This window comes from Nyctereutes procyonoides, unplaced genomic scaffold (assembly GCF_905146905.1).
Source record: "Nyctereutes procyonoides isolate TBG_1078 unplaced genomic scaffold, NYPRO_anot_genome, whole genome shotgun sequence".
Lineage (NCBI taxonomy): Eukaryota > Metazoa > Chordata > Mammalia > Carnivora > Canidae > Nyctereutes > Nyctereutes procyonoides.
This window is the reverse complement of record NW_026575046.1, coordinates 21,070,750-21,088,341: the sequence shown is the minus strand read 5'-3', so window position 1 is coordinate 21,088,341 and position 17,592 is coordinate 21,070,750. Positions and strand designations below refer to the sequence as shown.

Genomic DNA, 17,592 nt, shown 5'->3' with positions numbered 1-17,592 from the left:
ACCCTGGGCCGAAGGCAGGTACTAAACCGCTGAGCCACCCAGGCTGCCCCCCTTTTATTTTTGTATTAAAAACATAGTGCGTTTATTTAAACTGTTGCTTTTCATAATTCATTGAATCTTTTTTTTTTTTATAAATTAATTTTTATTGGTGTTCAATTTACCAACATACAGAATAACACCCAGTGCTCATCCCGTCAAGTGTCCCCCTCCGTGCCCGTCTACATAGAAAACCCAAAAGCCTCCACCCCAAGATTGCTAGAACTCATACAGCAATTTGGTAGCGTGGCAGGATACAAAATCAATGCCCAGAAATCAATGGCATTCCTATACACTAACAATGAGACTGAAGAAAGAGAAATTAAGGAGTCAATCCCATTTACAATTGCACCCAAAAGCATAAGATACCTAGGAATAAACCTAACCAAAGAGGTAAAGGATCTATACCCTAAAAACTATAGAACACTTCTGAAAGAAATTGAGGAAGACACAAAGAGATGGAAAAATATTCCATGCTCATGGATTGGCAGAATTAATATTGTGAAAATGTCAATGCTACCCAGGGCAATTTACACGTTCAATGCAATCCCTATCAAAATACCATGGACTTTTTTCAGAGACTTAGATCATAATTCATTGAATCTTATCCCAGGTCAATATCTTCATTCTATTACCTTACTGAATACATTCGTTAGTGTTACATAAAATTTCACATAAAATTACATACAAATTAAAAGTACAGTTAAGAACATAGTCATGATCTGTGTGAAAGGATTCACCGTTATGGCACCCTAGTCCCTGATGGGAGTACTTTTTCTGTTTTGTGGGCTTCACAACCTTAGACTCTCTTCTGTTTTAGAGAAAATAAACAGCTCCTCTGAGCTCTATGCCACGAGGTGCCCAGCCACTGCATTATCGGTTTGTGTTCACCCAGTGGTACCTGTCCACCCGGTGGTTAGCAGCAGACCTCTGACCTTTAGGATGTTTATGCAATGCATGAGAAGTGTTCCCTAGGAGGCCCATACGGCCATCTGCCATATTCTTTTTGCGGGAGACATGGAACCAAGATTGAAGGGTGGTTTTAAGTTTTCAACCTGATATATACTCTACTCTACAAATAACTCTACTCCAAAGCAGCATCTGATATATTCCTTAAAAGTGGTATAAAAGAGTATCATCCCTCTTAAAGACAAGCATGGAGAAGGGAAGCACTGTCTTAAGTCAAGGGCCAAAGTGTTCCGGATGAGATTTAAAGTATGGACAGGATTTATATTTGTAGAAGGCAGGGGGCAGGTGGAAGGGGGATTGTTTTGGAAGATGGGATGACATGAGCAAAGTCCTAGGGGAAGGAGAGCACAGTGTGCCTGGGGAGTACTAAGTACTATGGACTTGTAAGCTGGGATGAGGGATCTTGGATTTCAGTGTCTTGGGATAGGTTTGTAGTTTGAAATTTGAGTTGTTTAGAGCAGAGTGATATGTTGAGCTCTTAGAATTGTCACTGGCATACACAAAAGGAGAGATGAATAGGGGGAGGAGAGGGGAGGGAGACAGCTATGAAGGAGTTACTGCAAGCCTAAGAATAAAGTTCAAGGTGGCTCTAGAGGTGGCATGGCATTTATTTGTTAGGTCAGTTCTCTCTCAAATTTTTTCAGAGACAGTTGTAATTTTTTCCCTCCATCAGGGTTTTGCTTTGAATGTGAGAATTTGGAAAAGTGTACATAGGAAATGTATGACTTCTAATTGTGTAATGACAGGACATTTCATGTTGAACCCTAGCTTCTTGTGTAAAATGATCTCCTGAGTGAGAATAGGAGCTCCCTGATGTTAGGACAATAACTTATTCACTTCTTTCTTCCCCAGAGTGCAGAGCTGGTGCTGGTGCATATGCTTGTGATACGGTGACAGTGTACACGGTGAGATGACATGAACACTGGGGTCTGTTGTAGCTCAGTGAGATGCTCAAATGATAAAGGTTGCCACGTGTCCAAGCATGTGCAATGTAGAGGGTGAGCACTGATTGACATGTGCACTGATAGGGGTAACTTTATCCAGTTAGTTTTGGGATGGAGGGAGCAGGCTAGAAGGACAGTATTCTTTGTATGGGCAGGTCAGTATCTGTGTGATGTATCACAGATAAAGGACAATGAGTCTTGCCCATTACAAAGACAGACAATCAATGAATGCTGAATGACCTAGCAGGAATTTCCTCAACAGATCTGCCATACCCAGAGGTTGTATTGCAACAAGGCCCTCTGCTTAGGTCCTCAGACCCCATGACTCTACAAAGAAGATGGGAAAAATTGTAGCACCCCTCTGGGGGGAAATGAAGGGCAGTGGACTATGTTTGTGTGCAGAGTAAGGACCACTGTGGGATGGAACAGGCACCATTAGGAAAACATTCTTTTTTTTTTTAGTTTTTTTTTTTAAAGATTTATTTATTCATGGGAGAGAGAGAGAGAGAGGCAGAGACATAGGAAGAGGGAGAAGCAGGCTCCATGCAGGGAGCCTGATATGGGACTCGATCCCAGGACTCCAGGATCACGCCTGAGCCGAAGGCAGACGCTTAACCACTGAGCTACCCAGGTATCCCCTTTTTTTAGTTTTTTATTTTAATGCCAGTATAATTAGCATAGAGTGCTATATTATTTCCAGGTGTACGTGACAGTGACTCAACAATTTTGTTCATAGGAAAACATTTTTAGCTGATCCCTTCTCATTTCCTTGCAGAAAGTAGCGATAAGTCCCATCCTCTGCTGTGTGAAGGCTTTGAAATCTACTGGCTGGGAGAACCCAAATATGATGAAAAGGCCACCCTTTTTGTAATCCTTCATATTAACTAGGGAGCAGAGGAACATGTTCGAGGCTTCTGAAACAGGAGGGCTGTAAAGAGTTTGTGGCCTGGCACAACTGACAAATGGATGGCATTTGTCAAAAATAGCACTAACGCTCCTTTTGAGTCACCTCCAAGGATTTTCATCTCATGTAGAAATTTACTCTGTAATTATGTCATAAAATCCAAATTATGGTTTCATAATACCAGAATTACCAATGAAACAGTAATGGCTTAAACTCAAGTTAGGTGCATTGTCTTCCCTTCCTCTGCTGTGTCATGCAGACTCCAGCATATACTTCGAAAGAAAGAATCCTTCCCTGTAATTTAATTAAAGGCACCCATTACTGATCAGGATTTGGGTTAGGTCATGTGAGGAATTTAGAAGCAGCATAAAAAGTGGGCCTTGTCTTAAGCTCAACATAATTCATTAATTCAGGCAGCCTATACAGCTCATTGAGTTCTGTGCATGGTACTAACATCTATACTCCAGTACCAGGAAGTAAATCTATCATGGAACAATGGACAAAGTTCCATGGGAGCACAGAAGCAGAACAAGTCTTTGGTCCTAGAGGATTTAGAGAGCACAGAGCTGAGGTCTGAGTTCAGTCTGGGGGATGAAGAAGAGATTGTCAGAGGACAAAAGGGTGTGTACAAAGGCATTTTAAGGAGAAGAAAGAGCTTGAAGGTAGAATTTTGGAGCATAAGATGATATGGCTGAAGGGGCAAGTTTAACTGTCAAGGTGATAGAAATATCTCAAAATAATAATGACAATATAATACACAATTTGTAAGAGGGGGCAGGTTCCTAGACTCAACAAACTAATTGTTGGTCCACAGTAAATAAATCTTTTTCCCCTTCTCATTAATTTGGCTTTACTTCCAAGGATAGGCAAATTAGAGAAATAAAGAAGCAGCTTTGCACAGAAGCTGAAAAAAGACACCTTTTAAAAATATATACATATTATTTGCTGTTTGTGCAATTTCAATCATTCATCCAGGTATCAAATCTCAAATAAAGCACAGATAGGACGGTAGCTTGAATTATAATTAAATTATAATTATAATGTCTTGATGGACAAGATCACTGGTGACAGAAAAAGGACTGAAATTCTTACTTGTCCCTAGGCCTGGATTAACTCTTTGTAGACTCTGGGATGCGCTGCCAAGGATAGTTGGTGTGGCTGGAACAGAAAGGGAAGAAAACCATTAGTCATCCCTGTAAAAATGGTCTGATGTGACTCTATTACAATTTCACTTTCAAGTGACAAAAATGTGACCTGGCTCAACCTCACAATAATTCTCTCCCTTGTTTTCCTTCTTTCTTTTTAAAATTAAAATCATACCTACTCTCTAAAAAGAACTCATAAATATCAGAGCACATGGAAACCCAGTGTTAGTCACCTCTGGTCTCCTGGCTAGACATGGTCAGGAACAATGGAAAAACGCCTTCCTAGAACATCTGAGTCCAAGCTTCAGTCTTGCTTGTGAAAATGGAGAGGAACATAAATTCTTTTTTCAAAAACAGTATTAAAAACATTTCAGTCAAACAAGTTTATTCTTGGAAACAAACATGTGAGCAATCCTGGGAATGGGGAAGGGATGAGGGGAACTGAGAAGTTAGGACGGACACGGAACTTTGTGACATGAGACGGGCAATGAGTCATCTATTCTAAAAGTGGTTATAATTCTATGGATACTACTATTATGTTGCATTAAAAACAGGAAGAATGGAAAATGATCAATGTAGTTGTCATCGAACTGTTGAACTGGGTCATTTTGCTACAAGAGTCTGCAACTGTTATCTGGGGCTTGGTGGAGAGAGGGGGTTTCTCTTGGATTCTGTACCTCCTTAGAGGGGCAACATGGTCCTGGCTCACAATAAACTCTGATGAAACCGCTGATGCTTTTGGTCCTCAGTAGAAACCTACAGAAACAACGCTAAGAAATCCTTCTCTGATTATGAAAAAAGAGCGAGGAACAAAACAAAGATGCCCTGGGCAGTGAGCTGACCCACTCCTGTCACCCTGAATCTCCTGTCCACTTGCCCCCATCTTTTCAATACGCTTTTTCACTAGCTCCCCCTACCCAGCTACCAGTAGGAAGCAGGTGTCAGGTCTGGTGTTCAAAATAATAGAACCCAACAGATGAAGTTAAGAGCCTCTCATTAAACTCTGCAGAATTCTAATCTTTCTTAAGTTTTTCAGTCTGCGCACATCAGTGAGAGCATTTTTCCAAGGGAAGTTAGGCTTTGGGGGCATTGATGAGTTAATATTTTAAATTCTGCACAAATATAAGTTCTAAAAGTATTCTTTATTTTCTCTCTAAATTTTAATATTAGAAGCTCATTTGCTGCCAAATGCAATAAAGAATTATGACAAAAAGCAAGAATACACATTTGCCTAGAGTTAATGTACTGCACATTGATTTTAACGTGACCAGAAGGAAAATCGCATTTTATGAAAGTCCCCTGAAAGCTACTTGACTAGATGCCTCGATATCCTCAGTCTTTATTATTACCATCATCTGGAACATGCCCTCCTCCAATTCCTTGCTACAAATCAGACAACACTTTGTTTTATGACTCTTTGCTTTTAAGATGAGAACTAAAACATTCTTCTCAGTTGAGGGTTGGTATCTTTACATAATTTCTAACTATAAATGACCTGTTTCACTGACAACTGTATACACCTGGAGAAACTTCTGATAGCTCAAAGGAAGAGGAAAATGAAGTCAACCATGAGATGTCACACAATCACACGTATTATTTTGGTCAACAGTCTCCAGCCAGTGTGTCTCAGTTTTCAGCTTAAAACTGGGAACACTAACGGACACCAGTTTGCACGCAAAGATCAGCAGCAAAGCTGACAAATTTCTCCAGAATGATGACTGAGATGGAATGTGGGGGTCAATTAGGCCCCGAGGGAGCTTGCAGAGCCAAACCGCAGGCCCGGAAATGCCTGGGGGAACCCTGGTCACCCCTGACTCTTCACAAACCAGGATTTTGCTTTCCTTGCAGACAGACATCTGGTGCTTTCTTCTCTATGGTATCAGCATTTGGTAACGTTTTCATACAGCAAAAAGTCCTCCTCAGCTAACACTCTCCACAATATGTGATGAGTCAAGACATAAAAGGACAAATGGTGTCCCAAAGGAAAGGCCACAGATTTGTGCCAGCCCCGCAGGGGTGCTGGTTACAAAAGTAAAATGCAATGAACCAAACCTCCTTCTTAGTAAACAGAGGCGTCAAGCAAAGTTGCCAATTTTAATTAGTGTCAGAGCTGTCCTAATGTCTAAGTGCTGAGCAGTGAGGGAAAAACAACGACAGGGTGACAAGCAGTTAATGAAAAACTCTGATATATTTAAGGTGCTTATGCTATGAAATGGATTGGCTGCAGCCTCTGGCCTCAGCAGGCTAATAGTCTTCAGGGTTAGAATCTATAAAAGAAGGAGTGGCCAAGCAATAGGGTGGCCTTTAACAGCGTGGACAAGCTCCCTGGGGAAGGGGACTTGTTGAGACAGGTGCTGGACTTGGGATGAACAGGCACAGGCAGCTGGGGCCAGAGGAATGACTACACAGCCTGGTTAGGTAAAGAGCCCTTATCTGTCTGTCGGGAGTGGCCAGAGCACGGCTGAGCTAGGGTGTGTTGAGTTGGGGGAGAAGCTAGGGGGACGCTGGGGACAGTCTTCCCAAAGAACTTAATTTTGACCCTGCGAACACTGGGGAAAAGCGAACGCTTTCCCGTGCCCTGATGTAGAACTCCTCATAGTGGACCTTCCCAAGAACAGGACCCCAAGACTGGGATTAACTGCAATCTATTCTTTCCCATTTATGTCCAACCTGGTACTCAACTTCCCAACTATGGCATGTATCTAGACCTGGTTTCTCGTCTATAAAATGAGGACAGTGACAGTATCTATTCATGCAATGTTTAAATCAAATCAGTATATGCAATACACTAAATATACAATATAGGTAAGTAGTAAATGTTAGATATTCTTTTTTTTTTTTTTGCAAGGATGAGGAGGAAGGGAGAGAAAGGGGGAAGGACAGAGGGAGAGGAGAGAATCTTGAGTGTGGAGGCCGAGAAAATTAAGGCCATTCCACCTTAATTCAGTGCTGAACTTAATTCAGTGTTAGCGCAAGTACAGCCATCTCAGGCCCTTGTGAATAAGAGCTGAAATTTACCTTACTTCAGTTGGGGGGTGGGCAGCCTAACACCCTCGAAAGTCCCATATTAGAATGAGAACAGAGCTTAATGCCCTTGAAAGCCCCATATCAGAATGTAAACAGAACTTGAGAAATTCCTCCCTGCCTTCTGGAGGTCCCCTTGACCAGCCCATAAAACTAAGCTGGAAACCACCTTGGGGTCCAAGTCCCTGCTCTGCTGTGTCGGTTATACTCGGACCCAAGCTCGAGCTTGTTAATAAACCCTCGTGTACTTGCATCGGTGTTGGCTCCTCAGTGGTTTCTTGGATTCACAATCTTGGGCACAACATCGAGCAGACTCCATGCTCAACCCAGAGCCTGACATGGGGCTTGATCTCACCACCCTGAGATCATGACCTGAGCTGAAATCAAGAGTTGGATACTTAACCAACTGAGCCACCCAGGTGCCCCACTGTTAGATAGTCTTATCATAGTTATTATTGCTAACCACTATTCTGGAAGCAAGGGTACATCTTTTCCCACAGAGAATCTGACAGTGTTTTTACGCTAGGCTGTTGAGGAGAGGAAGCTGCCCTAAGCCCAGCAAGACTACCATTATTAACATGTACTGTGCAGGCTATATGTGGGCAGCGGGACTCTGGGGAAGTGATTTCGGTGGTGTAGGTGATGGATATCTACTTGTGTCAGAGATTTCAGCCTGGGACTAAATGCAGTCAATTCCAGTTCCGTAAATTAGTGAATACTCTCTCAGGGAGTTAGAGTGAGAGAATCAATGTTCTGGGGAGGACTGTAATTTACCAGTTGTTCAGCAAAGGCATTTAGAACCAGCCCAAAACAGACCATGCAAGCACAAGTGAACCAAGATACTGCACACAGCAACCATTTTACACGTGATGAGACACACATAAATGGCCTCACGTTGTGCCTGCCATAAATAAGCATTGGTTAGTGTTAGCTAGCATTATCACTACTAGCTTATGATTATGATAATGATGATATAAGTGCCATGAAATCTCTATCTTAAGACTTCCTCTGTGATCATTGTTTTGCAATACATACATCTGTCAAATGATTATGTTGTACACCTTAAATTTACACACTGTTTGATGTCAATTTTATCTCAATAGAACCGGAAAAAGAACTTCTTCTGAGAGCTTTTTTTTTTTTAATTAGAGTTTTTATTTACTTATTTTATTTATTCATGATAGACATAGAGAGAGAGAGAGAGAGAGAGAGAGAGAGAGAGAGGCAGAGACACAGAGGGAGAAACAGGCTCCATGCCGGGAGCCCAACATGGGACTCGATCCTGGGACTCCAGGACCACACCCTGGGCCAAAGGCAGGCGCTAAACTGCTGAGTCACCCAGGGATCCCCTTTCTGAGAGCTTTTGATTTCTCCTTCAGGCAGGTTAGTTGTCTACCCAACAGCCCTGGGTACTGCTTTTATACCCCTTGCTGTCACAGCTTCCTTGCCTGTGCCTTGGGACACACAGTTTCTTGAGGTGGGTATTTCACCTATATAAACTCTGTTAGGAACACAGGGCATGACAACTAGTAGAATCATAATTTTTGCTAAATAAATGAAGCAAATGAAGAGGAATGACAAATGCTTTAAACTTTGGGGCTAAATGGGATTCAAGTAAAAATAATTTATTATCAGCAAATTGTGTCTCTCCTTGGAAATCTCAACTTTGCTTGACTACTTTCTCTTTTTGATGTCTATTTATTGTTGATCACATAGCAGAAATCTTCTCTCCTTAGGTTTTAATGTCTGTAGCTCTTTCCAGACCCATCTGTTGCCTTTCTGTTCTTTTCTGTCAAACTGTGATCAACAACACTAAAGAGTATTCAGTTTAGAGTCCTTATCTCCCTCCAACCTGCCCTTGTAGTAGGGTTCAAGGTCCAGCTCAGTGTTTGATCACATTGATGCCAGGCTCCAAACTATCCTGCAGCCTGTGGAAGGGCTGGCTGATGGCAAAGTCAAAAAACGTGAGGTGTTTATATCTCACGTACATTGTGTGCTTGAAATACACCAGGCACTACGCTAAGCACAGTTTTTGGATTTTCCCATTTTGCCTTCACAATGGCCCTCTGAAGTATCATTATTAGTTACATTTTATGGAGAGGGGTTGGAGGTCAGACCAACTAATTTGTCTTAGGCTACCCAGCAGTTACAGGGTAGAAGCCAAAATTGAAATGGAGCCAGATTCTGACCCCACCCCACTCTACTATTTCCCAAACTTGCCTGACCATCAAGAGCCACTGTAGCATTTGTTAAATGTATGGATTCCAAGGTCCTGTCTCAGATCTGTAGAATCTGAATCTCTGGGGAACTGCTAAATCTGTACACTGGCAAGGTCCTGAAAATCTGTATATTTATCTTTTATGTGCCATTCCCCAGCCAGGTGATTCTTATGACAAGACACATTTGAGAAACTCTTCCCTATACACTACTTTTTTGCTCTGGTCAGAGTCACTGTGTCCTTCTTTGGGGCTCCACTGCTAGGACTTCTTGCTGTGTGCCTACAACTGGTGCTCATGAGGGCATACTTGCTAGAGCACAGGCTGATTTGTTTGAATACCGCAGACATTCTGGAAGTTATACTGATGGGGCAAGGTTGCTGAGGCTTTGGGCAGAAATACCCTTCAGGGGTCAATTCATGAGAAACCAGGTAAGACCTGCGATATGCTGGCAGCCAAGACTTCTCCTTTTGCTCTGTCATGCAGTGATGTTGTACAGCAGGGCCTGATTGCAGTGATCATTTCAAGCTGGAATTTCCTTTCCTTTGTGGCTCACTGGATTAACCGAATCCCCACTTGCAGCTTCTCCTGAACCAAAGTATATTATCTTGTACACATTATGACTCTTGGCAACTCTAAAGAAGACCGTGAAATCTGAACAGGAAATCTTTGGACCTTTGGAACAGACAAAATTACCTCCCCAGAGCTCCATGAGGGAGTGTGTTTCTTCTATAGTGGACCAGTAAATCACAGAGCACATTACATGAGATAATTTAAACAAGCAAACACAAAGAACCATGAAATAACGCGGGTGGTTTCAAACACCTTTTAATGCTAAAAAAGCTGCTCTACAAACAATATATAACAATTGGGAAGAGAAAGCAGCATCAGGAAAAACCCCACATGCTGAAATAAATCTGCAGTAGCCATATTTTGCTGTAAATGTATTTTGAGAGAAGCTGGGCCTCAAGGTAAGAATCAATGGTTCAGCGAGAGATCTTAAAGACCTCCTTTTCTCACAGGCCAGCCCCTGGCTTAGTGGGCCCAATGGGGAAGTTTCCTAATAATAACTTCAAGCTTCACATATTCCTTTCCTGTCTGGCAGTGGTCTCCTTGGTGAGTTTTTTTAAAAAACATCCTCCTGACACAAGCTTGTGCACGTACTGAGGACATCTGCTTGTAATTAAAGATAGAGACGAGGGCCTGGCGTTTCACATGTGGCCCTCTAGGTGATAAAGCCAGTTACAAGTGCGTGATTGAAGGAGAATGCATCGGTGGTGGGTTTTTGTTGTTGTTTTTTAAGAACTCAAAGGAGCAATTAATATGAATGCCCGGTTTCAGCTGGCTTGCATCTTCCTCCGGCAAAGCTTCTCGGCAATTTCTCTGGCTTTCCCTTCCAACTGCTACAAGAACAGTTAAACACCCTGCCCAGTTAGCTGCTCCTAAAGCTGCTTTTCATTACGGAGACAGCAGGGGTGTCAACACCAGGCAATGGGCAGGAGACCAGCCCTCTGTGCCATGTGACAGCCAGGGCCAGAGCAATCATAGCCAACACTAAGAAGAGCAACCAGAATCACAGACTGGCATTAGGCCCAGATCAATACTAGGTAGGCCAGTCGGGGACATAGGGCTAAGAACAGAGGGATAGACAAAGAGATTATTAAAAGGTCAGATTTGAGCTGTAGGGAGAAGGGCAAAAGTGTCTCTTCCGTTATAATGTTGTTTTAGATGTTTTTAATACCTGTGAATCCACTCATTAAAGTAGTGGAGTCAGAATGACTTAATCAAGTCCAAAGCTCGATGGTGACTCATAGATGGTGCGCTGGAGCTGGCACCTCCTCTCAATTTTGTATTCTGCGGCATCACGTCATCAACCTGAAATCAGCCGAACTGGGAATATTTACACAACAAAAGTTGGCAAATGCTCCAAATCAAGGCTCCCTGCCATCTAATCCTATGGAAATTCCAACCACTTTCCAAGATCAGTTTGAGCGTATTCTTCTTCATGAAGTATTTATTTTCTCCCAGTTGGAATCCGTCTCTCCATCCTTTGTGCTTTTATAACACTTAAAAACACCACCACCACCTGGACCATGGCACTCACTGTTTCCTGCCTACCATCTTACTTATCTGACTTGCCCAGTGAATGATAAACTCCTTGCTGTTTGAAGGCGAGGACCATGTCTCATCCTCCTTTGGATTAGCCATCACATTAGCACGGTTCCTGAAATACACTGAATGCCCCATACATATTCATGAAGTTACTGAATATCTCAGCAGGAACCCTTCCAATAAGGAAAGTTGGGAGGCATTATGACTTTACTTATATTATTCCTTTGAATTTATCAGACATCTTGTGGTCTCTGGAGTCTGAATTGGCACAAAAGAAGATTCTCGAACACATTAGTATCCTATGACAAATGTATTCCTGGGACCATGAATGCTCAAACTTTAAGCTAAGTCAGCAATATTTAACCCCTTTTCATGGTACCTAACTCCTTAACAATATTTAGTAAGGGAAAAAAATAATGAAAATAAGATTAATTTTTTCACCTCCCTTTCTGTCACCTGGATGGTGCACTTGCCTGATTTTGCTTACAGTGGCAAGCCAGTCTTTTGATATCACAGTGTACAGTACTGGTTGCCTGTTTACGAGGCTGAGACTGGTAGCAGTGACTCTAAGCCCTGGGAATTGATTGTTTTGGCAAGTTTGTAGATCTTATTGTTTAGACCAGGTATCGTTTCAGAAGCACAACTTGTTAAGGGTGTCCTAAGAAAGCACATACTTTGCCAGAGGTTTTATGGTGTATTTTCCCTTCTCTGGGCAAAAGTATCTTTTATAAACAGGTTGGTCTGGACTCCTGCCGCTCTGACTCTTGTTTCCAAACTCTACTCCTCAATTTCCGTGTGACATTTCTTGAACAAAATCCTCTGCCCGTGAGAAGTAGGTATTTTGAGAGCCAGAGAAAGTGATCTTCCATCAGAATTGCAATGTGTGAGCACTTAATGACATGCCATGTGCTGTCCTGGATGCTGGGGATCCAGTGGTGAAGAGAACAGATGGAGTTCTGACTCTCTGGGCCCGTGTTCTAGTGTGTACAGGGGAAGGAGGTAAACAGATAAATAGATAATGCCAGGGAGCAGGGTAGGCTAGCTAGAAGTGGTGGGAATGGCTATCACAGACTTGAAAAGCAGCGCGGAAGAATCTGGGCTCTGAGATGGGACTGAGGGGCAGCAAGGAGGCCAGCCAGTGTGGCAGTAGAGGGGGAGAAGAAGGGTTTGAGGTTGCAGAGGTGCCAGGAGTCAGATCTTGCACAGTTTTGCAGGCCAGCATAAGGACGTAACTGCTCACCATGTCAGTTTCCATGACAGGAACCCAGTGAGCTGGAGCTGCTGCTGCTCTCAGACCCATCCCATTCTGGTATGTTCTTCCCCCTTGAATCCTTACTGTAACAGTTTGGAATTGGGAGGTGTTGGCGTTAGGTTCTGAGACTACATGCTGGCTGGCTTTAATTCACGAATTACCTTTATCACACTGTACTTGATCTGGGTTATAGACACAAACTAGAGGCCTTTTTTTGCTGTTGTTCAAGATATATTTGCTGAAGACCTATTATGTGCAAGGCACTATGCTGGGCATTGGAATATGGTGGTGAACAGACTAACGTGGGCCTCAAGGTTCATTTCTTTCTATTCCCCTTTGATTCCCCAGATCAATGCATCTGCTTACCATATGGCACATTCCTGATTCTAGGTCTTTGCTCACTTTATATCATTCTTATTGCTTTCTTCAGAATGGGGAGAAGATCAGAGGTAATTCCTATGCTTAGAATGAGGATAATAATTCAAGAAATGAAATAATGTACAACCGCTCAAAAGAATGTCTGGCACATAGTAAATATATAAGTATTAGTAATTATGTACTACTGAGTATTATCATGCTTGCTTCTCAGCTAATGACATTTATTGTTTTTGCTACTTATCCGATAGTAACTTATGTCCTACACTGTATCCTGCACTATTGAGTTTGTGTGTGTTTATATTCTTGCCCTCTCAACTAGATTGTAAGTCCCCTGAAACTAGAAACCACATTTTATCCCTTCTAACCCTGCACACAGTAGGCCCTCCATAAATAGTAAGACGCTTATCTGGTCTTTTATTCTAACAAACCCTCCTTTTGATGTATACCTGTCAGATTATAGGTATATTAGTTAACAAAGAGTCTTAGTGGGAGGTCATGTATGTTTTATAGATTTGTCACATTTGTAGCTAGTAAAACGAAAACAAAAACAACCCAGAAAATTTTGACATAGCTTCACTCAGATATTTGTCTGAAAAGTATTTAGATTCATTTTCTGAAGGCCAGTTTTGGAAAGAAATTGTTGGAACTCTGCTCCGTGGCTAACGTGGGACCAGTTCCAAGAATTATTTTGCAGTGGAAAATGGAAGCTCTACCAAAAAAGTCAATGAAGATGGATAAGGTGACAATCCACCACAGACGCGTACCTTGGCAGCAAGGTACCTGATGCTTATTTGTTTGCACCGTGTCTTTTTCCTTGTGCCTTCTGCAATTCTTGGCTCTAGTGAGAAGCAACCTTTATGGGTGCTGAAGCTTGCCTCTAAATCTAACTTTAGAGTTTCCAAATGGACAGTTTACTTTTTTTATTTTTAAAATATTTTACTTCTTTATTTGAGACACAGAGAGAGGCACAAGCAGGCGGGGGTGTGGGGGGGTTGGTGGGGCCTAAGAGGGAGAAGGAGAAGCAGGCAACCCGCTGAGCAGGGAGCCAGATGCGGGGCTCGATCCCAGGACCCTGGGATCAGGATGTGAACTGAAGGCAGACACTTTAGCAACTAAACCACCCACGTGTCCCGCCAAATGGATGATTTAAATAGAGTCAAAACAGTCAATCAAATCACATAACATTAATTTAAAGTGGAAAATTATTCTGAGTGTGAAAAAAATTTTATGACACTTTTCTGGAAGGAATATGTTTAAACTGAAAAGGAGTTACATTTCTTTGTAGCTATAGGGCAGGCAACGTCTCAGAGTCTAGAATGCAAGTTTTGTTTCTTTGCTTGAATTATGTTTAATGTGATGATGATATGACATAAGGAAAAAAAAATAAAAAGCCTTATTGATAATCCACATGTGGCCCCTGCTCTGGCCATAGACGCCTTGCACAGTGTGTCTTTGTGTCAGCTCGAAGAGGCACCCTGCCCATAGGCTTTCTGGCGGGACAGGGACACTGTATGGCTTTAAGTGTTCCCTGATCGAATGTGGGAAAAGAAGTAGCTAGCCAAATTCTGAACAGAGTTTTTATTGTGCTGTGGCCAGGAGGTGAGGAGGAGGGAAAAGGACACAACTTCTGCCCTGCTCTACTTTCTGGTAGATATAAGTTAAAGGGACTGAGAGGGACACCTCTGGGGAGATGGGACAAAGGAGGATCAGGAACTTTATAGAGTTCAAGTTTAGGATCTGCAGCCAATGCAAAAAGTATACATATATTTATATTATTTAATTTACATTTCTTTTTAGTTTACACTTACATTTAATTTACATTTATTTTTTAGTTTACACTTATATTTAATTTACATTTATATTTAGCAAATGTCCTAGCAGCAGCTGGTGCCAATGTAAGAGCAACCAAAACAACACAGATGAGCATTGAGATTCCAACAGAGTCTTATTTTACCAGCCCCCTGCCCTAATTACAAAATCTGAATTGCCTAATTTCTTTTTAATGTAAGTAGTATGTAGGGAAAAGGGATCTACAGCAGCTAGAAATGGTAGGGGCACCAACATTTCAAATGAAGACCCAATGGCACATTTCTCTTTTCTAAAGAATAATACTGAAAAAAAAAAACAAAAAAAAAACAAAAAACAACCTCCTCTGGAAATCATACTCAATTTTTGGGTTCCTAGGAGTTGCCCTCCCAGAATCTTCTTTCCTATTCCTGGATATGTTAAGCCCTGCCCAAATGACTGACTCTACTTCTGAGTTTCTTCTCTGATTCCACTTCAGCTGTACTTCTTACCCTTCCCCTCCAGTGAAACTGTTATTATCAAATCCAAATCCTCTCCTCAATCCTTAGATTATTCAATTTTTCAGACGCATTTGTCTTAGTAGGACCGGTGCCTTTTAAAGATGTGCTCTTTGCCTAGCTTCCATGATGCCAAATTTGCTTGTTTTCCCTCTTATTTCACTGGCTGCTCTTTCTCAGTCTCCTTTGTTGGCTTCTTTTCCTCTGTTTGACCCCTAGTTCTTATAGTGTATAGACTCTGCTTCCACAGCCCTTTTGTTCCCCTGAAAGAGGAATACATCATCTATATGCTGATAGTCCCATGATGTTTCTATCTTCAGCCTTAGCCTCTCCATTGAACTCCAGACTCCACTCAGCCTCTTTGGCAGCTTCACTAGATATTCAATATGTATCTCCATCCAAACACAGAACTCTTGAGTAATCCCTGACAAAACCTGTTCCTTATCAACCCTTCACTATCTGTGTAAACTATTTTACCATCTATCCTGGTATTCAAGCCAAAAACCTGCAAGTCATTTTTGTTTCTTCACTTTCCCTAACTCCTACTCCTGAGTCAACCCATCGGCAAGTTATGTCAGTTCCATCTCAATTCAATTCTCTCCATCTCCTTTGCTATTTTTATATTCCAAGCTCCCAACCTCTCATGCTTGAACTACCAGCTTCCCACCCAGTCTTCCCACCTCCCCTTTGTCATTATTCAATTAACCACTAAAATATTTCACAGGGTGATCTTTTAAAACCATAAATCAGATCGTGCTACTTACTGTCTAAAATTTTTCAATGGTTTGGTGTGCGTAAGTCCAAACTCCTTAAAATGGTCACCAAGATTCCTTACGTAGTAAAGATGGCTGGCTGCCTACCCAGACTGCCTTTTCCCTTCCTCTTTCCTAACAAAATCTTAATTTTGTTCAGGTAACCCTTCCTCTCCAAGCAGCTCATGTGCCTCAAGAGAAGTTGACTCAATTCCTGTTCCATAAGCAGGTATAATTGGATGGAAGGTCATTCCCACCCTCTTTTCAAGTTCAAGATAGAGGATGTGGCCCAAAGGGAATCTTACTAAGTGGATATAGTAAATTTAAGGGCAAAAAATTACAGGATGGCATAATCTCCTTGCTTTATCTGTTTCATCCCAAGCCCAAAGATGAAGCTTATACACCTAAGACAGCAAAGACAAGGAAACTCTTGGAAGATAAGTTTAGTCACTGGATTTAGTCAATCCAAAACCTGCCCCACCTCTGGTTTCTAATTATATGAATGAGTTTTCTTATTCCTTAACCCTGTTTGAATTAAGTTTCCTGTCACTTGCTCCCGATCCTGACTGATATATTCCAAGACTGGCCCCTGCTTTCCTTTTTCTCTTCTTGTACCAATGTCTTCTTGTCATTATGCTCCAGCCCTGAAATCTTCCCAGCTTATTCAGTCCCAGCTCTTGCTGTTCCCTGCACCTAAATCTGTGTGTGACTGGCTGAGGTCTCAGCTCAAATGGTATCCTCCGAGGGATGTTTTCTCTGACCAAATAAACTAAAAGAGGCATCCCCTGTCACTTGTGGGACAACACTGTTTTACTTTCTTCATAGCCCTTATTTATCTTTGTGTTATTTTATTCATTTACTTGTACTCTTGATTATTTTCCTATCTTCTCCCCATGACAATATAAGGCCTGAAAAAGCAAGAATCTACTTTTCTGGCACAAAGTAAGCATTCTATAAATATTTGTTGAATGGATAAATACGTGAATGAAGCCCTTGGCCCTGTAATAATGGGGACTTTATCTACTTCCTGCTTGTTTCCGCATCTGCAACAAATTGAAACACTGTAGGCTATGTGTTCCAGAGATGTACCTGTAAATATCTTTCCCAAAACCTAAGACAATTCCTTAAAATTAGCAACAAATAAGTGGTTGCTAATTTGCTTAGCTGGGCAGAAAAGGCTGTTAAAGAAGCAGAAGCTTTGAATGCAAATGGTTGGCAATCTCAAGGAGTGGCTAGTATCTTTTCCCTATCTCCAGCAATGGAGTCATCACTGTTTTCTTGGACTGTTAGGCTTAAAACTTTGGACTTGTTTACAATTCCTCCTTTCCCTACTAGTTGTCAGAACATGCAATTGGTTCTTTCTTTCCTTTATGGATTTCCTAGACTCCTCCCTTCTTCTCTTTCCCACTTAACACTTCCCTTCACCCATGTCTTACTCCAAAGCCTTGTGTTCTCTCTGCCTGGGCCCAGGTTTCCAGTCCATTCTCTGTACTCTTGCTGGATTAATCTTCCTAAAACACCATTTGTATTAGGCCATGCCTCTGCTTATGGACTCAA

General features: G+C 41.8%; 1 protein-coding gene across 2 annotated transcripts in view; it reads right to left on the bottom strand.

Moving 5' to 3' along the window:
- GHR (growth hormone receptor) overlaps positions 1 to 17,592 on the bottom strand; it is a 273,652-nt gene that overhangs the window by 73,025 nt on the left and 183,035 nt on the right. For both annotated transcript variants that reach the window (XM_055325045.1, XM_055325044.1), the window contains exon 3: positions 3,946 to 4,011. In XM_055325045.1, the coding sequence (XP_055181020.1) occupies positions 3,946 to 4,011 (66 nt within the window). The remainder of the gene's footprint in view (positions 1 to 3,945; positions 4,012 to 17,592) is intronic.